Raw genomic sequence first — 27,624 nt, 5'->3', positions numbered from 1 at the left:
ATAATATTGATTCATCATTTAACATTTTTCATCTTTAATCTCTAATGCTGGGAGGGAGTGTGTGCGCTCTTGTAGATTTGTGTGTGTGTGTGTGTGTGTGTGTGTGTGTGTAATTGAGATGAATCAGCGAGCACCTGATTTATCTGCCTGACTGCTGTGTGACGATGATCACCCCTAATGGTTGTCATTATAACAAATGACCTGATTACTGCAACTCTGTTTGGAAAACATATTGGAGACCCAACAAACCAGCATTAAATGGGACGCCGCTGTGTTTGACACTGTGACATGTTTATAAAAGGATTCGCGCAGAGCTTTAACAGAGCAAGCGGCTGAAGCAACAATTATGATTTTTTTTCTTTTGACTTTTCATCAGTAAATCTGGGCTTTGCTCTTCCTAAATGATTTATTCAGAGAGACGAGTCATTAAGCACAAACCTGCAAACGTGAATATTTATTGACAGTTAGATGGATCATCTATGATGTTTAAAGTGAGCACTAAACATTTACTAATTTTTAGACCCTAAAGTCTCAGCTGTATAATAAAAGTATTGATATATAAATGATTTTAGATGAGAACATGCAGACTATTTAGAAAGCATATCACCTGTTGCAATAATTATCAAAACTACATTTTTTCATTGTAAAGATTCACCTGTAGATATATATAATAAAATATCCAAATGAGTAGTTTAAGATACTGCGAGCAAGAAGTAATAAATTCAACTAAAAGATTTGATTAAAATAAAGTTATGGAGCAAATTTGACATTAAAAAGAAAAGGTTTTCATTTCAACTTTAGAACTTAGCAAACTATTGACTGCAGACTTTGATCAAAACTGAAGCGATTCAGAGTTATGAGTATGTATTCATAGAGTATTACTTACAGTAGATGGCAGTCGGTGTGCCCCAGTTTGGAGAAGTAAGTAGGAGTACCGCCATGGCTGCTAAGCGATGTACCACCGTGGGCGGGGGCAGCAACAAAATGTATCATAGGCACCTAAAAAAGGACAAAAAAAACCAATATTAGTTCAAGTGTACACTTTATTTAGAATATTTCCACTGCTTTACCTTGCCATCAGACAGTCCTTTCCATTACTACATTTATTTAACCATGGTACTTCTGTATTCCTACACATCTCCCCTGCAAAAGTTCCTCAAACTCCGATTCGTAAAGATGTTCTTTTTGCAGCATGTAACCATTTATTGTTATATTCTTGTATTTGTTGTTTCCTCCATGAACTGCTCAAAGTGTTACCCATACACTACAAAAATAATGGACATTGGTGCTGTGACGTCATCCATGTTTTGAGGCCTTGGGTTGGGCATTTCGGCTGTTGTCATCTTGCTGAGCCAGAAGTGACCATATTTGGATGAGAGGTTGGCGCTGTGGAGGAGTGAGGGGTAGATCTGACAGCAGTCAGTCTGTCGCTCAAACCCGCCTTTAATTATGCGTTATTTTGATCCTTACTTAAAAGTAAACGGGTAAGTTATATGAAAATGTCCGTGCAGTTGTCATGGATAGGGAAATTAGCCATTGAAACCAAAATCGTTTTTTGTAAACATATTTATTTCTGCTGTACAGTTGGGCATTTTAACATGTGAGTCTATGGTGATTTACTCCGTTCTGGCGTCAGCCTCAAGTGGCCATTTGAGGAACTACAGTTTTTGGCACTTCTGTGTTAGCTTCTTTTTTTAGCACCAGAGGTTGCCGCTTGGTCTGAAACAAACAGGTGATCTGCCGCGTAACATACTGGTGGCACAGTTGCACTTCTGCATAAGATTACAAGAGATCTATGGATGAGAAAATGTAGTGCCAAAGAAAAGGGGCCATCTGACGCTGAGGGGACCACGTAGACACAGTTATTTGTCACAAGCCAAAAACAATCAACACTGCATTTCATGAACTTGTGTGTTTTATGTAAAATCTCATCCAAAAACTAAAAATGAATCAAAATTGGGAACATTTTAAACTCAAGGTGCAACTGTAAATGGTAAACGTAAATGGACATGTTCTTGTATGGAGCCTTTCTAGTCTTACAACTGCTCAAATCACTTTTACACTGAAAGTCACATTGAGCCATTCATACATTGGTGGCTGAGGCTGCTAAACAAGGTGCTACTAGCTATTCAGTTTTTGTACATATTCACACACCGATGGAACAGCCATTGGGAGCAATTTGGGGTTCAGTCTCTCGCCCAAAGATACTTCAATGTTCTGACTGAAGGAGACGGGCATTGAACTGCTGATCATCTGAATATTGGACAATCCACTCTACCTTCTGAGCCACAGCCACCAAAATTGTAAAATCCTATTTAAAATGTGGCAAGTTTAAAGGGCCTTCTACTTCAGGCTGCAGGATGTACAATAAATACATTAATAAATTAATACAATTTTAAAAAAATCATATTACGATTACTTTGACAGATATTGCTTTTGCAAAAGGAGTCTCAATTTTAGCAAAAAATGCACTTTTTTTTACTGGGAAAAAATTTAAAAATGTCTGATTTTTCCTGGGGTTTGAATCAAACATGTGCCCTAATGTTTGAAATATGATTTGTTTGCATATTGTGACACATTTTACCTTTATCAAAAAGTGTCAGCTTCTGTGATTTGGAAATTGCACATGGCCAAATTTCCTTTTCAAAAAAATATTTTGATGAATTGTGCTGCCCTACTTCTAGGGACCAGGATTGCAAAATATTTGAGGCTATTAATGCTTTATTCGATTGTGAAATTGGCTCATGGTAGCCTTTATACTTGTCCCAACAAAAGTAAACATTATATATAAACACTACAATCATAATTACAGCCGTCAAATAAATTCAGTGGAGTAAAGAGTACAATATTTAATTCTTAAGTGTAAAAGTAGACATACGAAGAAGCATAAAAAAGAAACATTCAATTACAGTACAAGCAACACTTCAATAAAAGCACTTGCTACCACGGCCGTCTGTTGTTGAGAAGTTTTAAAAAAGAGAGAATAAAGAAGCAACTTCCTCAATAACATGGGTTTTCAACATTTTATTAAACTCTCATGAACTAATTAATTGCAAATAAAAGTTGCTTCAAAATTCAATTCTTTTGTGCTTCTTCTCATGGAGCAACAGACAATAAATATATTACATTTATAAATTAATCCTGCAACAAGTGTGACAAACAGAAACAGAGAAACAACTTTCTCACGTCTCTGGAAATTACTGTAACTCCCTCTCCTTTTCTCTGCAGTTACTCTTTGTTTGTCACGTCAAGATTTAGTTCAGAGTTGATTGATGGAGTGACCTGAATACAATAGAAGACGTCGCATTGTGGGGTTTTTTCGGAAGATGTTTCATTCTAAACGCGGAAATGGGGAATTTTTTTTTCTTTCAGGTGTACCTCAATCTGTCCGTCTCTTGCTCATAGACTGGAACCTTCTGGGCAACAAGAGGCCACACTGTGCTGGGAAGGGGAGCACTTGAGCTGCAGCGATGTGGATGGATGTTGAAGGGGAAAGGGGGAGGGGTTGCTCATTGTTCCCTGGAAGCTTTTGTCTCAGACACAGCCCCCTTATGAGGGTTAATGAGGACAAATTGGTCTGAGTGTAACAAACGGATTACGGAGTTGGACAAAAGGTTGTATTTTGTGGTCTGCGTTCGTTGGGATCCACCCATCATCTGCCCATTGAGCCAAGCACACTGACTAGCATGAAGTGGCCCACTAAATATCTCATTATCTTTATCCTGTCTTTTTTTTATTGCATGAATGTGTGCAGCTTCCGAATTTGAATTTAACTAAAATGTAAAGTTTGGCTCACAATAATGCCATTTGTAATCACTGCAATTGCTCAGGTTATTTGCTGCAGCTCATGTCAAGAAAATAAAGTCAATATGTCAACACTGGTGTCAGTGGTTAGTGCTCTAAGGTTGGGTGGGCATAGTGTACCCTTTCAAATTAACAAAGAGCCACTTCCTCATTGACTCTGTGTAATTCCTGCCTGTCAATCAGTCTTCCCTCTGCCTGATTTCTTCTAACGTCCTTGGGAACCGTGCTAAAAGGACACAGAGGTGTTCCTTGTCTTCTATGGGTCCGGTTGTATTTTTTGGTGGGGTCGATGGAGAGGATTCATATCCATTCATATCTCACAAACTCTTAATGGGCTCCAAGCCCTCCAAAAAGAAAGCTCTTTCCTGTGACTAGTCAGCTCCAGTCTTTATTCATCTGTGGCTCCGTGTCAAAAAAGACTGTTGCTCGTTTGTGCCCCGAACAATGAGGAACAAGGCTAAATCTCTAGCCGGGAACAAAAGACAGAAAACAGGCTTTTCACTCTGCAGAACATTAGATTCTGACACATTTTGCCATGGCAGTTTTTTTTCCCTCATCCTGAGTGCTGTGGCTCTGGTCTTTTAAAGAGACCACCTGTTGGCAACAAGCCTGTTCTTCATTACAGACAGGCCTATTATCACAGGATGAGGAGCACCACAGGCTAACTTTTTAAAGTTAACCCTGCTGCAGTTTCCAAAGCTGGCCGATTGGAAAACATAGATTACAGCTGGAAAAATCTATTTTTGCTTGTAATTTTGTGTCTTGTTTTTCAATAAGGGCTTTTGTCGGCATGAGAGGGAGGTACTTCATTCATGCCCTTGTCAGTTACAAATGTCACAAACAAAGGGGCTTGAATTTTGGCAGCTTGAATGTTCTATAACTACAATTTAAGAGCCAAATTCATATGCACTGTTTGGAGAAAAACCCAAATGTACTTACTGTAAAGTTGTTCCTGTTTTTCACTCAATTATTTCTAGCATCCGGAGGGCTTTTGTTCTTCTTTTGAAAGCAGATTTGAGCAATTTTCAACCCCCAAACATTAGCATAACTACAGCATGGTAATGATTTTCACAACTCTGTGTAAAATAAAAGTACTGTAGGTGGCAATATGAAGCAATCAAGTGCATACTCTGGCTTTGAATTGGACATGATAAACACAGGCTGACAGAAACAAGAGTGTTTGTTTTATTTTTTTGGTTCAATTGAGGGGAGATTTTAAAGGTAATGTTTAATAATTTATGGTTTTCATAGCACTGAAAACTTGTGGGTACACTGGTGAAATTTAAAAAGTAAGTTAACCTTTGCTGGGGATTTTATGAACACAAAACCTGCACGTTGTGCACTGAAGAGCGTTTAGGAACAAGTGGACAGCTTGGGGACATATTTTAACTCCCCTTAAGTCCACATTAAAAGAGCAAATGCCTCTGTCATGCCATCACTGTTGGAGTACGCCCGATGCACTTGTTTCATGTTCACAAACACCCAGAGGAGGGGGGTGCATGCACCTGTGACCCTCCCCCACAAAGCAGATAGCACAAGAGAGGATCCCCCTGCAGCCCACAGGCTTCAACAAGAGGCAGTCAGCTGCTCTCTGTGGCCCTGCTGCACGGTCCCCAGGCTCTCTGGAGTTAAATGTGCCTGTGATATTGCCAGGAGGGAGCAGCGGGAGTTGAATTCAGGCAATTACAATCAAGTCAGGGCATAGTTAGTGCGTGGGCCCTGGCAGCACCTGAGCTGGATGCTGATGAGACACTTAGCCCCAAACCCTCATGCATTGGCCCAGGCGCTGCGTAGAGCAAGCCCTCCCCACCCCCACCCCTTCTTCCCACAGCAGCAGACCCCCCCACTGGACACTTCCACTTCCCTTCACCTCATTTAGGCCTCTAGAGCTCTCTCTCTCTCCCTCTCTCATTCTCACTCTCCGGCCCTCACATTGCAATACTTCTGCTTTATATAGGTGGCGTGGAGTACTGCACTCAATCACTCTTCATTCATTCACACTGTACAATAATAGACAACTACTCCGATATTGTCCTTCAAGCACCTGTGCATAGCAGAGCCTCAAACATCGTGCCAAGTTCTTGAGAAATATGTGAAGAGTAATTTCTATTAAAGAAAAAGCTACAGGTGAGTGCAGCTTTTGATCATTTCTGTTACACACGAAGAAGAGAGTCTTCCTGCCCGTCCCCATCTTTATCACACATCAGACCATCAAGCTCAAGCCCCATCACGCCTCCATCTCTGCATGGATATTCATTTGCAGGTGGCTGACTATAAGACTCCGCGTCCCGACTCGTGTGTTATGGCGGCAGGAAGAGAGGATAGAAAGGGAGGTGCTGTTCTTGAATATCTATGACCCGAGAATATGGAGTCAGGCATCACAACAACACTCTTAGCCCCTTTTCCCAATAAGATGCTCTCAGCTCTTTCTGAGGGAAAGCCTCCCAGCTCCCGCCCTCTCTCAGCCACCACACTTTGCTGAAGTGTCATTAGGATTGTAAAGGGCAGGTTGCCATAGAACTGGGATTGCTGTCGATGTATGGACTCATAGATAAAACCACCATATTTTGAATGTAAAGATCTGAGTGTGGCGCCCAACGCGAGGGGGCCATACTGGGGACTGTTTTCTTCATCTGCAGTCTGTGAGCATGCATCTTTCATGTATCGCTTTAGTGCTCTGTTTTGTGAGATTGCTAGCTTTGCTCTCCAATCCACTTTCATTGTCTATCTGTGGCCGTGCTTGTTAGTTAGAGCTGGGCATGGTATTTGGCGGAGCCAAGGGGAAAAGGTGGAACACCTCTCTCACTATTTTTGCCATAATGGTTGTCTTTTGATTTTTCCTGGGCTTTGGAGACTACCAGGGATTGTCTCTTTGAAATTATTCCATTTTGGCAGAGAAAAAGAAAATGGATTGCGCTGATCCTGTTTTGTTCCTGGGGGGACGGCTGCAGTATTATCCTGGGCTGACACCGGTGGCGAAGAGGCAATCACAGTAGCCCTCGCTCTGACAAAAACACTCCATCTGCAAGGAGAGGAGGAAATCACACCACAATGATGTCTGACTCTTCTGCCTCACTCTGGCAGCTGGGCCCTGGGACCCATGAACTGCTACACAACCGCCACCACAATGGCTGTTATACAAGCGCACAAACACCGCACTACAAATCAGCAGCTGTAACACACAAAGGCAATGCACCTGCCATCACACAACAACAAGAACAGGACGGATTTGTTGGAAAAGTTTCTTTAGCTGCTCAAGGTCTGTTGCAACAATCTCTGTCTTATCTGCTGCATGCTTATTAGTATTAGGATTATTATTATCACAGCACATTTTTCAAGCTCTAAACCCGCTTAGCTGTTTGCCTATAAATACCATCTACGTATCAAAAGCGTGCGCACCAGATAAAAGATAAGCAGGCGTGTAGCTCTCCCTGTTAGTATTCAGTCGTGTCACCTCTCTCCCTGCGTGTCCCATACCTGGGGATCAAACGCACCTCTTTGTGAGAGAGTCCTGACCCCCTGCTATTAGCAAACAGAAGAGAGCCCAGCTGACACCACTCTTGAGATGTGCCATGCAGACGGAGGCCTGTGATTACAGCACAATCCTGAGGAGACAACCCTCCAGCTCGCTCCAGCCCCCAACCCCCTGCATCTCCCCCCACACACACACACACACACACAAACCCGCCCTCCACGCACCGCCACCACCAACTCTCCTCCACGACAAATTCACCTATCTTTGAAATAGATGTTAATCTCTCGCCCAACTGGCTACCTCTGAGACCTTGTTGACACACATATAGCCATGCTCAAGCCATGAATAATCAATAGGGCGCTATTTTCGTGGACATATTTCCCAGAACAGGTCATTTCTCGTGACTATTACTGCGGCAGATTAGAATGTGAGATTGGACTTTCAGATTGGTGGTTGTGCATGCATATTTCTTCCTGTGTGTGTGTGTGTGTGTGTGTGTGTGTGTGTGTGTGTGTGTGTGTGTGTGTGTGTGTGTGTGTGTGTGTGTGTGTGTGTGTGTGTGTGTGTGGGAGCTCTCTCTAGGATACAGTGCAACACAGAGGGATGCAAGTCTGGTTTCATAGCGCCACATGAAAACCAATGAAGGTAAAGCAAGAGCGGGGATTAATTTGTTGTGAGAGAGGCTGAGGCTCAAGTGGGTCTTCCAATAGCAAATTAGCAAACCCTTATTTCAAAAACCCTCATACATACTAGAGAATAGTAATGCACAAACACACACAACATGCATGTTGCCTATGCTCCAGCCAGGTTGCAGACTAAAAACCTTTTCAAATTTTCTTTTTCTTTCTCGCTCTCTGTCCCTCGTTGACACACATGCACTTAGGCGCGCGCACACACACACACACACACACACACACACAAGAAGAAAACTTCAATTTTATCTGCAGGGGCAGAAATCAATCTCACATCTCTTTAGTTAATCCGCAATGGCTCTCTACAGATCCTGACACTAATAAGGTATTGAGCAGGTGAGGCCAGGGGCTGAGGAGGAGAACAGAGGGAGAGGAGAGGCCTGCAGTCTGGGGCCCGACTGGCGGCTGGCACTGTTCCAGTGCAATTATGGGGCTTGTGTATGGGAGAGAAGGGTGCAGGAAAGAAGCAGCAGAGATAGAAGGGAGAGAGAGAGAGGCATAGAGAAAGAGCGAGAAAGAGGGGGTGGGGGGAAAAATTGATCCCATCTGTGGTATGATGGTTAATTAAAGCAGCTCTTGAGCAGCCCAAGGATGAGAGGCTTGGCTGGGCTCCTGGAGGCACAGCTCTGATTACTCACACAGAATGGATGGTTTCTTAGCAATGAAAGGAGGAGGCCAAGAGCTGCCTGGTGGGGTGCACAGACGACGTCAAGGAGGAGAGACATGTGCATGCTGCACACTTACACATGAGCACGCACGCACACGTGCAAATGGACTTATATACAGACGCGCACTTGCATGCATGCATATACATATGTAAACACTCTGTCGCGCACGTATACATGACGAGTGCTGCAAACATCGTTAAATTAAATCAAAATAATTGCATCAGGAACCTAATCAGATATAATGTGAGTCCACTAAACGTGAATTTCTACAACAAGATGAGTGCAAGAGGTTAATGACAAAACAACCAAAGTTCATCTAATTGTGAGAAAAAAACTGAAAATACCGTGTGCACAGCAGTGCTGCTCTCCTTGGTGCCAGCTGGTGCAGGGAAACCACAGTAAACCAGCAATTCAAGTGCATACCAGGATATACTGTAGGACTGACACCATTTTATCAGCAGATTACGTTTAAATCAAAAACGAGTAGGGCTGCACAGGTAATCGAAACAGTATCAAAATCAAAAAATGGTCAGGTGCAATATCCAAATCTGAGAAATTGCTATTTTTCATAAAATGTGTCACAACATATCATTATAAATAAAGCTTTTTTGGTGCTACAGAGTTGACTTGGCCTAAAAGTCATATTCCAGATGTAAGGGAACATGCTTTTTTGGAGCCATGAGTTTGGCATTTTGGCCATCGCCATATTGGTTTTTCACAACCAGAAGTGACCATATTTGGATGAGAGGTTGGAGCTGAGGAGGAAAGAGGGGTGGATCTGACTAGAATCTAAAGACAATATCAGCAGACAGTCTGTTAGCTATAAATTAAATTTACTATAGAGACCAAAACTGTTTTTGCACCAGGCTGTAAACATGTTTAATTCAGCTGTGAAGTTGGGCACTTTATCGTGGGGGTCTGTGGGATTGTGTTTGCCTGTAAGTTTTATGAGGACAGCTTTGGACCTACTTGGATCGACATGAGGTCAAATTGTTTGAAAGGCTGAAACCACATATTCATACATAAGGCACACCTAGGGGTGGGCAATACCGTATATCAAATATACTTGATGTATTGCAGCGTTGTTCCATGTGTGATATATAAAATGACTATATCGAAAACAATGAGTATAAATTGTCACTTCATTCATTTAATTGTATTTCATTTAATAATTTTGTATTTTAGCAGTTTACATAACATTAGAAGGCATTTCAAAACAGTGTGATATATACGATGTTTTGTGATATAGCCTAAAAATATTGCGATATTACTTTAAAGCCATATTGCCAGGCCTATAGGCAAACCAAAAGGTTGACAAGATCAATGGTGGCAGGTGTGGTTAACCATCTAAGCCATTCTGGGTGGTAAAATGATTGGCAATCAACAAATCAATACATTACTCAGAAAATACACAGAAAAAACTATGTAGGGAAAAAAACGCAAAGGTCATACTGCAAAATATCAGACATAAATCTTAATTAGTAAAACATTATTTCAAACTTCAAATTGATCCTAAAAAGTAGAGGAACATGCATTTTACAAGTTTCTTTCTCAAATTTGCTATGATAAATAAAAATTAAATGATGAAATTAGGGATGCACAATAACATCGGCATGTCATCAGTATTGCCCGATATTGGCTTTAAAATTAAATATCAGAATCGGCCAACATACTGATTTCTGGCGATATGACAAACCGTTATCTTTATGTTATATTATTTTTTTATTTACAAAGTGAAAATGCATGTATTCTTATTTTGCACAATGAATGGACATTACATTAATAGAAAAGCATTGTATTTCATGTCTCAGTCTGCTTGTGGTCCATCACAATAAGAGTAGGCATAATATGATGTTAATTTCACTACAGAGGAGACTTAATATTCACTCAAATTAGGTGGAAATATAAAGTAGATATAATGATATCTGTATCGGTTATCATCCAAATGAGTTGTTATATATCCGCATGTCGGATAACGGCAAAAAATCCAATATTGTGTATCCCAAAATGAAATGACAAAAAGCAAATCTGTGGGTAGTTTATTCCTTTTTGCTTTAAATGTAATCTGCCAATAATAGTGTCAATAAGAGTGTCAATCCTTTATCCTGATGTGCACTGGAACTTTAATTGTAGCTTATGATGTATAAAAAAATTGCTAAAGTCATGTCACAGCTTTAAGACTGAGAATCTATAGTTCTACATGGAGTTTCACAGTAAGAAAACCTTGATCTTTAGGAAGAATAAAAAGTTAATTTTGCATGCTATTATTATTCTTTCCTGATACACTTGCCTCCGTCATACACCTGAACAAAAAGACACTGATTTTACCTCAAATTTCCCTAGTCATCAAAGTTTAATCTTATCTTACCCTCACATTTAGATAGCCCCAAAGCCCATTACACCCTCCTCATTGACATTCATGGTCTCTCACATTGCAAGGCCACGGGGTGACAGCACCAGCACTTTGGTATGACCCCACCCCCCTATGGTGAGATCTGGTATTGCATAACAAGGCCAGGCAAAGTAAAAAAGGTGTTTTTTTTTTCATTTCAGCACAGCAAAAAGGCAGTTACATTAACATCTATCATAAATTGCTTTATTTGATCACAAGGTATTGAACGGTGATGTAGAAATGGCACGCATAAAGCTCGTCTTGAGATCGCCGGCTGTAACAACAGTCACTGAGTCTATGTAAAACAAGGGTTCTTGAGAGATGATATGGAGATGGCACAGAGAGACAGCCCATCCTCCTATTTTTATAAAGTTGAAGATATAATCATACTCTCAGAGTTAGAGAGGGGTTATAATAAACCTCCGAATGTGAGGTGTATGAATTATGTATATGTCGATGATTTGATGGCTGCAAAATAGAAAAGAGGGTGCCAGCCGCTGATTGAGGTGCGTCGTTCGCCTGCCATGTCTCTGGGTACAGACATCTGAGGTCAGGGCCCTGTGCTAATTGGTGTCGGGCCGAGCGCTCGTGAGCTAAATGAGAAAATTACACGTTCTGGGAGGAATCAGCTGCAGTTGTCACGGTGCCTTTTACAGTGCGGCTGCAGTCATGTCTGTGTGGCGGAGACAGACGTCTGGCTCTCTGTTTGTTGGGGGGAGGATGGTGGAGAGTTGGAAGGTAAACTTTAGTGTTTTAAGGTGTGGGAGCTCCGGTTCACAGCCCCACCCTTTAGATATACATACTCTGCCTCAGCATATGTGTGACTTAAATGAGGAAAGCTTTGATATTGCATATACTGTGTAAAATAAATAAGATAAAGCATCTGGAAAAGAAAAGTTTTTCCTATAAATTTTATTTATATTTTTGCAGGGCACATTGCTTTTTCAAACAACTAAAGGTTGGTGTACCCATATCAAAAAAACAAACAAAAAATAAAATAAAACTTCTCCCTACCTAACGTGATATCAATACATGCAAGTAACTGCTGTTTTAATGTGCAGTTTTTTTAACTTGTAAAACATACAGACATTTTTATTTAGACAGGCTTTTTATTAGAATGCATCATCTATTTAATTTATTAACTTTTATATTTTATATTGTATATTGTACTGTTTTTACTTCTACTATGTGCTGTTTATTACCACTCTTTTATTTTGTACTTATATTGTTTTATTGTCTGTTTTTTTAATGTGAAGCACTTGTGATTTTTATCTGTGAGAGGTGCTATATAAATAAACGTTACTACTTTTACTTACTTTTAAGAATCCCCACTCTAACAAAGCAGAGGTAAGCAAAATTTGTTATAAGCAGAAATGTGAAAAATAGGTATCTCAAAAACCTAAAGCTGCTTTACTCAATATTTTTATACAAATTTTTGATCGAATAACTGTGCAATGTGGAAGATGACGCTTCTAGTGACGATCTCAAAAAAATATCACCTGACTGTGAAGTTCCCCTCAGCTCTGGAGCATTTTAGTATCTCTAAATAGTTTTGGTTGTGCAGCCCACAATTTTCCGTTTTGGTTCACTCTTATATATCTTACCAGCATCATTTCAAAGTTAAAGAATGGCATTTGGTTATTCCGCCTCATCGTCCTTTGTAAAATGTACGATTGCCGAATTTGGAGGGGACAGAGTGATATCGCCTTTAAGCTAGCAGTGAAGGGAGTAATAGTCCCCAGTGGACATCTGTGTAAAACGAACAGACAGCAGACAGGACCATGGGCAGGATGGCTGTGTTGTCTGACAAAGTGTTATGTGTATAATCCACTGTGGAAAGATTTAAAAAAAAAAAAAAAAAACAGCCAGCAGCAATCAGCAGCTAATTCGAAGAAGAACATCAACTCAAAATGTCCGCAAATTAAGTCTGGAAGCTCCTATCCCTCCCAGCAGAGGACGTGTCATATAACACAGATGGTAAATGATTGTTTTTGCAATTTTATGCCATTGTTTTTGTTTGTAAAGCGTACACACATATGTTAAATGTCACACTAGAGGCTGACACTGTAGGACACATCATGTCCGTCACACCTCTTTCGCTTACAGAACGCCAGCATGCTAACTAAAATCATGCACTGAGGTGTTGTCTGGGTCTGTGCAAAAAGCGTTAAAAAGGGGGGAAAAAACTAAGAAAAAGCTATAAATGTTTTGTGTTTACAGCTCATTTCCTTTATCCCAAAGTGGTCAAATAACGCAAATGTTCTAAGTAAAATGGGTTATTTTTGTTTTTCTGTTTGTGGGTCTGGAATTTGGGTGACTCATCAGGTTCAGGGTCAAAGGGTAATGGCAATGCTGAGGTGCTTACACTGCAGAGACAAGACTACCCAAAGTACAATAATTAAAAAAAAAAAAGATAACCTTTTCATGTTGCAATTAATCAGCATACCTGTCTCTTTAAGCCGACAGCGATACCCACTTGCAGCCCAGGACTTTTTCCTGTTTTTGTTCACATCATAAAGCCAAATTCAGTAAACACAATCAAAACAATCCTTTCAAGTCGTTTCCAAATCAACTTATTGAATTCCCTGATGAGTGAGACTGTTTGAGAATATTTCATTCTACTCAAATTATCTTATATTCAACAAATGTTTTTATTCTTCATGTGTCTTCGTGTGCAGGTGGAGCTGTGCATGTATACGTCATTCAAGTTCCGAGCAAATTATTCACTCCTAAACACAGCATTCCTCCACTCCTCTGGCACACCCAACAAACAGACAAACAACAATGTAGACTAAATGACTAAAGCATTGAATTGCCTTCCTTTTGTTCTTTTCATTATTTCTCTTTTCTGCTGGCTCTCTGTCTTTCCAATGCAGAATCCTTTGGTGGTGAGTCGCCGTAATCTTAAGTAAACGTCATTAACTGTTTGCTCATATCGCCCTCAGAAAGTATGCCGCAGCCTCCTTTGTCTCACTATCAGTTGTTTAAAGAGGTTTGTGCTGTAATGGCGTGGTCAGCCAGAGCGCGGGGCTTTGAAGTGCCGTCTCACCTGGAGAATTAACCTCTGTGGTCACTGACAGCTGACCCTGAAGTCGCTATTTTAGGACATCACGTGGCAAAAATGCATTATTTCACAATTTTTTGCAGAGAGAAAGCCAGTGTCACTTTCTAATAAAGCTCACTTTATAAAGGTGTGATCAGCTGTAACAAATGGCTTTATTAATGGTTAATAAGTTATTAATTTATGCTTCACAGACAGGACACATAATAGGGCAGCTTTTGTTGGTGTCAGGTTGTGAAAAATATCTTTGATTGATGTATATCATCCAGTATCCTTTTAGCAGTCATTTCATTAAAAAAGAAAACTATAAAAGCTTTGGTTCTTTCAAAGGAATCACCCTTTATTATTGACAAAATAACATTTATAACTGCAGACCTGATGACTCACTGTAATCTTTGAAACCTGTGACATTAGTAATATTCACAGTGCAGATAATGTGGCAGAAAAAATGACACGTTTGTATCCTCCTGGCTTTTTAGAAAATTATTAGACCAATATAAAAGGCTTGCATGTTTATCACTTGGTAAGAAGGCATCGGTTATAAATGTTTCTAATTATTAATAAAAGGTTCTACATTTTTGAGTATGGATTTATAAATGTTCATAAAAGACGTAAAAACATGCATAACTGCCAGCCTGATTAGAGATTATTAGAAATGCATATTACCAGTTATCTGTTGACCAGTTATTTACTAATAATCATGAGAAAATTCTTTATAGATATTGTAGTGTAACATCTCCCTATGAATTACATAATAACAAAACAACAGACTAATCGGCTTATTAAAAAGGGTTAAAAAAATTTTGAACCTATAAAACATCAACTACACAGTTTAAACATAAGCAAGCTATAATAAATGGGTTATCGCGCTACAATAATTTAAGAAAGTGATAAACGCTTATGAAAGAAGTATTTCACTTTGACAGATGACCTTTTCATTAAACTTGGTTGTCTGTGCAGTAGAAAGACACAAATACCTTTTAAAAATAGTGCTGCATGACCAGAGAAAACAGAGTAAAAGGACTGAGGTATTTTCTTTTGCTCAAGGGTTAGAAAACCTCCAACTGCAATAATACACTGCGCTGCTTTGAACTAATAATTGCTCCTGCTGGTGAGTGACATAATGTGAGCCTGGCTGTTTTTCTACAGGAAACAGTATCTCAAATTACAGCTAAGTATTACTGTAAAATATGTTTCTTTAAACATTTTAGGCATGAAATAGGCATTGCATTAACAGATCAAATGGTAAAACTAAGCAGTGCTGATAAAATATGAACCTAAATTCTTGGGGGTTTTTTTGGCCTCCGTTTTCACAATACAGTAAACTGTAGGGTGCCCACTTCCTGTTCACAAATTCAGCCAAACAGTGCACTAAATTACGTTTTTGAAAATGGCAAAACAGTGAACAAATCTAGGTTAATACCTGATCAGCATTGCCTAGTTTTACCATTTGATCAGGGTTTGGTCTGAATTTGAGAGAGAAAGAGAGGATCTTCTCCATCTTCTTTTATAGTCTTTGCGTCCTTGGTGGCGGATTACGAAGTCAGTGAAAAATTTCAAGCGGTAAGATCTAGACGCTGGTTAGATGGACGGAAGTTTACCACAGTTCACTATCCATATTGTTATGACACAAGGCTGGAAAATCTGCAAAGTATCCTTTTAATGACTTACTAACATAAGGCCATAACTGAAATTAACTGACTCTAAATGAAACTAAGGAATATATTGGGGTCATGCTTAAAGGAAATTTGCCCTGATTGGGCCCAGAGGAGTACCAAATCACTGCACAGAAGGAAGCGAGGATCTACTGCTAGTTCATGTCACAGCTCAGTCGAGGAGAATGCCAATAATGTTTACACTGTCATGAGCACGAGCCTCTCGTCCATGAGTAGATGCACACTTCCTTCTGCGCAGTGATACGGTTGGAAGGTGTAGTGCAGTAGAAAGAAAATAGTTCCTAGGGGCGTCCCATGTACAGACGCTATGTGCTCGCTGCAGCAGCTGCGGATTCGATTCCAGCCTTTGTTGCATGTCATCCCCTATCTCTCCCCCTTTCACGCTCAAGCTGTACTATCAAATAAAGGCAAAAAGCCCCCAAAATAATCTTAAAAAAAGAAAAGAAAGAGTTTCTATATGAAACTGCTCACAACAAAGTCTGTGGATTATCTTGAGTAACCCGGTCATGATTTCTGGAAAGAGGCATTGCTGTTAAATTTTTGAGTATTTTTTGGCGCTTTGATCGCCAAAAGTGGAGTGAAGTAGTACTGGAGTGAAGTCTAGTTATATTATATTGAGAGGACGCAGGCATCTCCACCACTGCAACTCACACCAAAACAATCTAGACTGATAAACTTCACAACAGGTAAGAAGGAAAATATGTATTTTTATGTATTAATATGTATTTGGCAGTTAGTAAAAAATCTAATAATTTTTCTCCACTCTGTACACGAGCAACCAAAGAGTTATCCCTGGCTCATAACTAATCTCTAAACCACTAATAACATATTTATTAATCCACAAAAATCCACTAGTTACAACTTATAAAGCATGCACTATTGGAAAGACTGCCAAAGAGTACCAAGATGCTTTCTGGGACCGGCCCCCATTATTACAGAGATTTTGGCAGCAGCAGGACCTGGGTGAGTAATGGCAGAGGTGCATTAGGAGAGAGAGGGAGAGATATGCGTGATAGCCTGAGTTGTGAGTCAACATCAGAGGCCTTGGGCTGACCCCACAGGGGATTACACACTCTGATTTAAGAGCATCTCTCCAGCTCCTCTCTGCAGCACTCGGTGCATACAACACCCACCTGATGCAACATCCAGGATTGCAGACACAAGCTCACGTGCACACGCACATACTTGTATGCGGGATCATTCTCGTTATACCCTTATTCTTAGCCCTGCTCCATCCTCTGTTATAAGGTCGAGGCAGAGTAGAATCATATCAGGGTTTGTATCCGGAGAAAGAGGGAGAGAGAGACCCGAGCCCCTGCAGTGGTAAGTAAATACAGCCTAATGGCCTCTGATTAATTCTACATTGCTCTCATCGGGCCAGTAAAAAGAGATGTAATGACCCGCATGTCTCTCTCCCTCTCTCTCCTTCTCCCTCATTCCTCTCTCACTCTCCCCCCGTCTCTCAGTCTTTCTCAATTTCTCCCTCATTTGCTCAGCTTTTGATTATGAATTAAAAGGGATTGCAAATGGTATGCTGTTGGTTGGCCCCCTGATTGCCATATTTGATTAAGAAATGTCAGTGTGCATGTTTCCCATGTCTGTCTTTTTTTAGCCTCTCTGTTCGCTGTAACATTCACACATGCACAAGGAACACAATGGCTCCGCCGCTCTCAGACAGGCTGCCACGAACGGCAAACTTGCGCTAATCAAACGCATTCTTCCCGTCGTTCCCTTTCTCTTTTTCTCTGCCTCTTTTCTCATTTTTTGCCTTTTCAAGACTCGCTGGCTTTTTGTATCAGCTGTGAGACACACCAACAAGGGGGAAATCAGAAAATTAAAGAGCATTGAGAAAGACAGGTAGAGCAGAGAATAAAGACAGGAATAAGTGATGGAGATCTGTGTTGTTTTTTTGAGGACTGAAATCAGAGCAGTCTGGGGCCACTTTCCTGTTTCTGTTGGTTAATTGTAATCCTCAAAATGGAAACTTAAGCAGCTGTTAGGGAGTATGACTTTAATTTGTTTTTTCCTGCTGTTAGACTTTGTACATATACTGTATATATATATATATACTTATTTTATTGCTTTTAACAGCAGTAGCTTTAAGAAGAAAAGTGCCCTCGCTGCCTTACAGGAAGTATTTCACCAATATAAAGAGCATCCTCAGATAAAGCTAGACTGTCTGTGCAGGAGAAAGACGTACATACCTTGAAAATTGTGCTACATGACCAGAGAGAGAAAAAAGATGCTTTTGCTCAACAGGTAGAAAACCTACAACTACCAGAATGCACTGCACTGTCAGACCAGTAAAGGTACCGCTGGCAGGTGACATAACATGCACTGGTCTGTGTGAAACAATGGCAGCGGGTGATCTCATATTACCGTTAAGAGAAAGTTAAAACACTTTTTTTTAAATCATATGAGTAGGGCTGGACAAAAAACATCAGCTGTCTAAGTATTTGTTAATTGGGTAGGTATTTGGTTTTCAATTTGGGAGTTTTGATTTTTTTTTTTTTTTTGTAGAGGAGGAATGCCATTTCAGTGTTTGTGATCCTGCTGCTGCGCCTGTCACACACAAGTGACAGGAGTGATCATTTTACCAGTTATTAACAGGTTTATTGACTGAGTTGAGCGATTTCTGTGTCAGTTTGAGCAGCAACAGAACGCAAACATGTGACTTCTTTTGACTTTACAAACTGGGCTTTCTCTCATTTCACACTGAAGCTCACGGGGACTCTCTCACCTGACTGTAAAGCTGTGATGCGCTCTGTCTGCCCCTCACTCACCTGATGGTGAAGCTCTGGGGTGCGTTGGCTGACTGCTTACATCAAGCTGCTCTCAGTTTGGTCCTTTCTTTATCATTTCAGGGATCAGGCGACATCCAATCAGCAGCCTGGGAATGAAAAATACAGATCAATCAGTCAAAATTTGGAACATAGTCACTTGTTTAAAAGTCAGAGGTGCTTGGTAATTTGGTTAATTAATTATTACTTTTATAACTACTATATATAACTATTTAATATAACTTCAACTTGACTTTACAAAAAAAGTTGCTGGGAATTTGCTTGTTTGATTTTGAACATTTCAATTTTGATTAAATGTTTAATGCCAAAGGCATTTAAACAAAGCTTTTTCTTGGAGTTTGTTATATTCCAAGTTCTGTATTTGTTGACGGTCTCATTAGCTACTAATAATCACTATCGGTATCGGCCCTGAAAAAAACAATTTCCGTTGACCCCAACAAAATTGACAAAACTGCCAATAAGATGATAAACAAGCTATGATGTAATTAATATTCTAAAGGTGGATTTTTTGGCTAGTTGTGTGTCGGCTCTACTGGGGCTACACTGTTGTGAGCGTTTGGACTTGTGAGGTGGTGTATTTATGCTGTACTTAAGTAACACCACCAAAACACAAATCAGCAGTGGGGTGTCTGTGAAGTGCTTTAAAGTTCAATATACACCTAAAACATACATTAAACACGGCTAAACAGTGACAATATTAAACACAAGTACACAAATCCGCCTCATTACAACTTACAAGGTTCACTCACAAAACAACGGTCTCAAACTAAATACATTTTCCCCAAATAAACAACATGCTAAGGTTATTAGCATAAGGCTATGACATTTCCCATTGAATGATAGATTAGCATACAGGCTAGCAGACTTTCTTCAGGCTACTGTGTCTGCTCAACAAAAAAGTGTAAATGCAGCATAATAAGTCTTTAAAATTATAACTTTGAATTCCAAGTAAAGTCATGAGTCATTGGTTTAAAATTATAAGAGTTGAAAGATTTTTTCAACCCCAGTCTGAAATCATCAAAGCTGACTCAAGTCCAAGACATGCGAGCACTGCACCTGCAGCTGTGGTTGTTGCCCTGAAATGACCCAAAGATGTTGAGCTTTGACCTGGTGTGTGTCTTGTGTTTAATGTCTAATCACTGCTCTCTCTCCTCTCTCCACGATCAGGTGTCTTCAGTCCTGTACATTTCTCTCCTGCGACCTCTGCTACTCTCTCCCTGCTCCTTTCAAAGCCATTATTTTGTGCTCAGCAGCACATATCTTAAAAAGTATCCCATCTCAACCTCAAACAGCCTTTGCCATTGTTGTCTGCACATCAGCCACAACGTCTGTCAGTATTGGGGTTGGTGGTATATTAATTATTAAAAAAAATATATTAATAATTAATATTGCAAATAAAAAAAAAAGTTTTGGTAGCACACTAGAATTATAAATTATATAACAAATCACAATATATTGCAGCATATTTTATCACAATACTCCAAATGTTAAGGTTTTCTTAAAAAATATGGCCAAAAAACATGGAGGGGAGGTGGGGTGATTGCCAAAATTTATGACTTTAAAAAAAAAAATTACAACAAAATTAATAATAAAGAAAAAAAACATATGTTTTAACCATATCTTCCAAAACTGAAGAAAGAAATACATCAAAAGATTTTTAAGTTTTCTTTAAAAATCACATTTTTTTGAAAAAAGAAAGGAAAAAATCATCAGAAATTTTTCAAAACAGAAGAAAATATTGCCCCTTTTTAATACAACAAACCCATAGGCTCGTGGGTTTGGCTTTTCACAGTCGATTTATTTCACAGAACACTTTTCAGTGATTTTTCCAATCTTTAGTCTTCTATCTTTTGGGGGTTAATCTATAGTAGTTCCATGACTTTTCCAGGCCTGGAAAATATCTTTGTGCGATTCCATGACTTTTCCAGATTTTCCATGAATGTTGGAACCCTGAATATTGCATAATATCGTACTGTGGGGCCTCTGATAATTCCCACCCGTAACCAGTATGTGTGGTTCCTTGCATGCATACATGCATTTATATCTGAGTCTGTGAGCTCATCATGTGCATGTGTACGGCTGCTACAGCTACATGCACGGACATGCGAACGCTTTTTGTGCATGTGTGTGCGCCTGTGTGTGATAATGGGCCATGTCCATCAGCACACAGAGCACGAGCCCTCTGTATCAGGCAGAAGACACACTTAATGCCTGTCACAGGGTCAGATCAAGTGTGTACAAAGGAGAATTGAATCCTTTGAAAAACAGAATCCAGCCAAGGACAGTTTTCCCATTTTCCAAGGAGTAAGAAAGAGAGAGGTGTATAGAAAGAGGGGAGAGGGGGAAAATGGGAGAGAGAAAAATGGTGTAGGTGCCTGCAGGAGAGAAATGTGTTGATCCTTTGAGATGAAAAGCCCTACTTTCACAGGCTGCAAAATGGAACGGTGGGCTTCAGGGCCAAGGCTGTAAGGAGAGCAGTTTCTTTCCCCTCCAGGTCCTTTTGTTATCCTCTCATCAGTCCATCTCAGAGGAGGTGGAGGTACGAGGCGAGGGCGTGGGAGGAGGTGCCTATGACAACTCTCTGCCCCACCAGCAAGAAATGGGGGGAGGGGGGTACACATGCTACCTTACGCTGGAGATGAACATAGGAGCGAAGGAAGAGGTGAGATTGAAGTTTGAAGCCAGAGGAGAGTGTTAATGAGGGGACGGCACAAGTAGAAAAGGTTCCACTGTGCTCTTTTTTAGAAGGTGGCCCCTCTCGCATTATATTCTTGACTCCCCTCCAGGAGGGCCTAATGACGCTCTCCAAGGATGGCGGTCTTACTGAGGAGGAGGAGGGGGTTGTTGGTGGTGGTGGTGGTGGTGGTGGTGGTGGGGGGGGCTGACATACCAGGAAGAAGCACCCCGAACGCCACAGAGGAGGTAGCCAAGAAAAAGGGAGAGAGAATGGTGTCCCCACTAGACAGACGACTGAGAAGGAGCTCTTTTTCTCAAGACTCTTCATGTGCCCATCTTCCTCTCACTTCAATCTCTCTCTTCTTCCCCGGCTCACCTCTCCAGCCTCCACCCATCCTCCCCTTTTCTTACAACGCTGTCCTCTGGAGCAGGTTGGTAATTGTCACACACAGCAGCGCTATTTTCCATTAACCTAAGTATGTACAAGGAGCTAATGCCTAACTGAGCTAAATGCAGGGATCTTACACATTCTCACAAATACATTTCTGTGGCTTTTCCATGAATTTTGGGCAAATGTTCAAGACCGTATATACTCTCAAACGACCAACGATACACTTTTTATAATAGCTTTTTAAAATATATATTATTTCTAAAAAATCATTGGTTTAAAACAGGATTAGAAATGAACATTTAAATATAACATAGAGACTGTTCATCAGTTATGAGAGGGGAGGAGCTGGTGCAAAAAGATGGATGCATGTCAAGTAACTTTTTAACAGTGCTGAGGAACTCTTGTTTTTTTTATCTTGGCTTAGAAGGAACTGCATACAACTTTAAATAGCTGTATTTGTATTTATTTTATTGCAGATTATTAAAGAAAACACTAAGACATGTTTTCTTTTTTTCTTAAAAAGGTGTTTTTTCGGAGGGCTTCTTTAAAAAAACTTTGTGGTGAGTAAAGGAAAAAACTGCAGATTTTATTTTATTTGAAAATTTTTGGTGATTTATAAAGAGGACAAGCCTTATGTACGTTATATTTTATGTTCTTTGAAAATATCTGGCCTCTTTTTCTCTAATTTCGGGGGATTTTTAAAGAAAAAAAAGACAAATTTTAAAGAAAAAATCTCCTCTTATAAATAAAAAAAATTAAAAATAAATCAAAAATTACAATTATTTGTCACAGCAACAAACTGTAAAGACAGAACTTTCCAATGGCCCTTGGACACATCATGTGTTTTTACACAGGTTTGGGAAACAAAATTCCATGACTTTTCCAAAACTTTCAGGGTATATTTAGTTTTCCAAATTTTTTTCTGGGTCAAATACCACTTTTCCATAATTTTTTTTTTTTTTTTTGACCATACGAAGTCTGTCCATCAGTCAGGAATGGGGACCCCTTGGTAGCACCGCAGAGTGTGGGGGTGTAAAATTTTCAGAAATTTCCCTACCATCCAGGATTTTTTTTTCCTCTTTTTTTTTGGAGACAAAACAAATTCATAATTCATCTACCCCCAACCCCTTCTATTCCCCAAGAATGTCAGAGTATCCATAAACAAAATCAGAGGGTACAGTAAGGTCTCTAATCAAGGCAATCAGAGCTGTTTTCAGAGGTGTACAGCACAGCAGCAGCGCTGGTCTCATCTTTGTCTGTGCTTTAATTACTTGCTTTTGCATTTTGATGGAGGGGGGTGACGGGGGTGATTGTGCCTTATCACCTATCTCCAAGGATAAAAGACTACCCAATTACTTTGTTTGGATGCTAATGATTGCATTTCATTAGTAGCCGCTCTTAGCCCTCCTCACCCAGTAAATGAATGAATATGCCGTAATTTCAATTATTGGAATTATGAAAATTGCTTTTAAAAAGACGGCACGGGTATCATCAGCTTTCCACTGTGACATAATGCCATTTTAATTTCTATAATAGTTTTAATTGTCAGTGGCCCCGCTGTGCATTAATCATTTAATTGTATTGTCTTTTTCCGCTGCAAACACCTACACCCCCTGAACACCCACACGCTTTCCCGCCCCAGCTTTGAAAATACAAATCACAATCAGCACTATCATCTTGAGAGTGATGAGAGACGATGAAAACAAAAACCAGTTAGAGGCGTTATTCAAAGTTCTGAGATTATGGTCGATAGTTTTTCTTTGTTAAAGTTGTATATTTTGCAGAGGGAATATATAACAATTGTCTGACATTTTGGACAGATTTTTGGTCAAAAAAATGATATCATTAAAGCAGGCGAAAAATGAAATGTTTGAGTTTTTTGCTGCCGTCTTGCTTCAGACTTCTAATTGGGTTTTTTTTTTGACATCTATTGCATTCTGCAGTTTAAAAAAGGAGAAATATTTTGTATCTTATTGCATTTAATGGGGGCGGCACGGTGGCTTTGTGGTTAGCACTGTTGCCTCACAGCAAGAGGGTCCCTGGTTCGAATCCCGGTTGGAACGGGGTTCGGTCCGGGCGGGGGCCCTTCTGTGCGGAGTTTGCATGTTCTCCCCGTGTCCGCGTGGGTTCTCTCCGGGGTCTCCGGCTTCCTCCCACGGTCCAAAGACATGCAGCTCAGGTTAATTGATGACTCTAAATTGCCCTTAGGTGTGATTGTGAGTGTGTATGGTCGTTCGTCTATATGTGTCGGCCCTGCGATAGTCTGGCGAACTGTCCAGGGTGTACCCCGCCTTCCGCCTGATGACAGCTGGGATTGGCTCCAGCCCCCCCGCGACCCTTACGAGGACAAGCGGTTACAGAAAATGACTGACTGACTGCATTTAATGGCATTCTAAAGGCTATACATTGCCAACATAGTACAAGTCAAAAACCCTGATACCAGGTTTTCTATGACTACATAAAAGGGTCAAAGGTCAAGGACATCTAACAGACCTCCGTTGAGGAGAACAGTGCCTTTGTGGCCATCATCACCTTCCTTAATTCCAGAATTGCTTGTAACTATACACCAATCTGAATCTATATATTGAATTAATGATCAACTATCCAATATCATGGAGGCAAAGTTAAAAAATCGATACTCATCTTTAAGACAAGCCTGAATAATTAAATTCCCATGGCACGTCTGTGTCACCATTTTCATTCAACCACAACTCCATCTAAACATTCAAACAGCGCTAGTGGCCAGGGGACAAGCAGATAACGGTAAACTACCAAGAAAAAGACGATGAGGTTATTTACTGATATGTCTCATATCAAGTGCAGGGTATACTGTGGTATGAAAATTGACAATAACTATGTCCTGTACTTTTGCTCATCTACAGTATTGGGGGAACAAATGCACCTGGACATAGAAACTCACCTTTATTTTTGTTATTTTTATAGGGGAGACTTTTTAAAGATACTTTTATCAAAAAGTTTCGTTTTCTTTTTTTTAGTTAAAAAAAACCATTTAACTAAAAAAAACCTTCTGTTGTCATTTCTTAAGCGGTTATTATAACTGATAGTAATAATATTTGTAATCTTACCGTGAAAATCTCAAACTGTTGCAACCCTAATTGAATCAAATCACAATCATAGCTTGGCAGACTTTGGGATTTCAGAAAATATTTATCTTTGTTGAAAGAATCGATGTAAGTTTATCATTATAAGACTTGTGATTTACACCCCTAATAAATACTACTCTTGTCACATTTTGAATCATGCTTAAAAATACTTAACATAAACTAAAGGGATGTCAAAAAGAACTGAAACTCATTAAAATTAAAATGTAAAATAGAGAGATCACTACAAAAATGAATAAAACTAACTATAAACCAAAGCCATTATCAAAATAGTCATGTGTTCAGTTCCCATACTTATCCTCTGTCCATGTTTGCGTATAAATGCTTAAAATTCAACTTTCACACGCTTTGTGAAAACCACATATGCTTTAAGGCCAAAAGAAAAATGGGAAAAAAAGACAGACAATTATCATGTTTACGCACAAAAGGCCAGAAGGGGAGCACCGCACAGAAACAAAGCTGTAAAATCAAATACTCAACACGTCAATTTATTCACTGTGTTATACGTGAGCTGTGAGCTGTGCGGCAGCAGCAGCACCACGAGAGGAAAAAGTCTGACTGACAGCCTTGAGAAGCCCTCCACTGTCTCCTCCATCGCTCCTCGAGAGGGAGGAGGTCAAGTGTGCCCCCTCAAACAAACACACTCGGATGCCCATGCAGAACACCTTGCCAAGCCTTTTAGCCACAGCTATTTTTCTTAAACTCGTGTCAGAGCAGCGGAGGCATCGCTCAGGCTTGAACTTTCTCTATCGGATCAGGTGAATACATTTAAGGCCTCAACCTTCAAATGTTTTCTTTGTGGTGTGTTTTGAAGGGAGGAAAAGCATTCTGCAAGGATACCACCAACATTTTTATGCCACAAAATTTGTTGGAATCCAGTTACATAGAAAAAAGGGGCACTTCAGACCTTCTGACATCATCTGAGAGCACAACAGAAGCTTTTCTCACAGAAATACAAAGCACAGAGGACGATGATGTACTAAAACCACCATGTACTGGTAACAAGGATTGGCCCTTGAAAACGGGAGACTTGCATTATCAGTCTGACACCCTGAGTCAACTAAGGTTGCTTCGAGTTGAGCTGTCTTTTTTTTGTCTGTGTAGTTTACTTGTGGTGAAGTTTTGGTCCCCAGATTTTGCTAGGGAGTGAGTGCTTTGATTTTCATGCTATTCTTTGATACAAGTAGTGGTGCACATGCAGGCAGCGACACAGAGGAGGCGAGAGGAGAGACCTTCTGCTTAGAAGTGATGAAGGTATAGCTCACAGCAACTTAATATGACACGGTCTCTGGCTTTTCTTTGATATCTAGAGTTGGCAAAAAAAATTTATTACACATTTATGACCCACTGTTAGCAGTTTTAGCTTGTTTACTATATGATATGAATGCCGCAGTCACATTGAAAATCCTGCAGAGCCCATTCAGTCTTTAAAACTTTATTTGAAGCCCTACTTGTAACACATCAGCTATTGGTCTAATGTCAACAAGCACCTTAGGCCAATGGTCAATATTCCTAAGACCAAAAGACCTCCTCTTCCATGCAGTGATAATTTCAACTAATCTAATATCCAAATATCTCCACACGCATGCAGGAACGTAAGACCACATGGGATGTTTTTCTGAGCAACCTATATTCATGTCTTTTTTTGGGCAGCAACCTCTATTGGTCGTAGTAATTATAACGGGAGCAAAGGCTGAAGTCAGGTGACGAGGAATATAGAGCGAAAATGTCCATGTATTGTGGGAGGGAGGGGAAAAGGATGGCTCAAACAAGCACAGAACTTTCATTTAGAGGAATGATGCTTTGTCCCATGTGAAACCAAAAGTCAACGCAGATTATCAGACTATTTACCAACAAAACGCAGTATGACAATGAATTTCACGAGTGATCTATGTAGGCTAACATTATCACAATAACAAACATAGTTTTTAATTTAAACCATGTTGTTTTTAACCTAAGCACATAGTTTTGGTGCAACTGCAACCAGGAATGGATTATTGAATGGGCCAACCAGGCAGAGGTCCAGGGGCAAAAAGTATCAGAGCTGCCGCTGGCCTTCACTTATATAGACCAGAAAGAGACAAAGAGACTCAAAATGATAACAAAGAGACACAAAAAGACCACAATTTGATGCAAAGGAACTGCAAAAATACACAAAATAACTACAAAAACACAAAAAAACAACCACCAAGTGATCAAAAAAAACCAAAACGACAAAAAAAAACCCACAAAACAACTCCAAAGACTAAACCAATTAGGAGGAGACTCAAACTGACCACAAAAGATGCAAAACGACCACAAAGAGATGCAAAGCAACAAAAAATGTTGAAAAAATCCATCAAAAAGTCTGTGTGTCTTGCTCCTATGTAGAAGGTAGTGGGGCTTTTTGCATTTCTGTGCACAGGGGTACATTGCCTTAACATTTTATTTAAAATTTAATTTTTAAAATTTACAATTTATTTAATCTACATGTTTAAAACTGTGACCAATAACAGTTATTTGAGCTATTTCATCAACCAAAAGATGTGCTAAATTAGGAAACCCTCTCATATGGTCATATGCAGAAGTATGAACATGCAACTTATGTGGTCACATGGGTTGGAGGACTCCACTGAATGCAGAAAAGCTAATATGTTAACTGCTGCTCAAAATTATCGGTCAATAATACTGCGGCTACAAATGTAAACAAGAACCCTAACACGATACCCGAATCTTGTACCATGGCCTCCAGATTCTGCATAGGTAAGTAGATATTTGTTTATAGAGGTCAGTGCCAGAATGGACAGAAATGCATACGTATACACTTATGGCAGAACAGTTGTATTGGATTGTATTAGACTGCACAGACAGACCTAAGAAATCGAAC

At 39.9% G+C, this 27,624-nt stretch overlaps 1 protein-coding gene across 4 annotated transcripts in view; it reads right to left on the bottom strand.

The window, feature by feature from the left end:
* Positions 1–27,624, bottom strand: part of LOC121953229 (uncharacterized) — a 55,542-nt gene that overhangs the window by 2,765 nt on the left and 25,153 nt on the right. For all 4 annotated transcript variants that reach the window (XM_088087452.1, XM_088087450.1, XM_088087451.1 and 1 more), the window contains exons 3-4: positions 18,552–18,658; positions 887–999 (exon numbers count right to left, since the gene is read on the bottom strand). In XM_088087452.1, the coding sequence (XP_087943578.1) occupies positions 887–941 (55 nt within the window). In that variant the 5' untranslated portion in view covers positions 942–999; positions 18,552–18,658. The remainder of the gene's footprint in view (positions 1–886; positions 1,000–18,551; positions 18,659–27,624) is intronic.

Source organism: Plectropomus leopardus, chromosome 14 (genome assembly GCF_026936395.1).
Source record: "Plectropomus leopardus strain MGB_pleo_1.0 chromosome 14, ASM2693639v1, whole genome shotgun sequence".
Lineage (NCBI taxonomy): Eukaryota > Metazoa > Chordata > Actinopteri > Perciformes > Serranidae > Plectropomus > Plectropomus leopardus.
The sequence above is the reverse complement of the archived record's forward strand: the minus strand, read 5'-3'. Positions and strand labels throughout refer to the sequence as shown.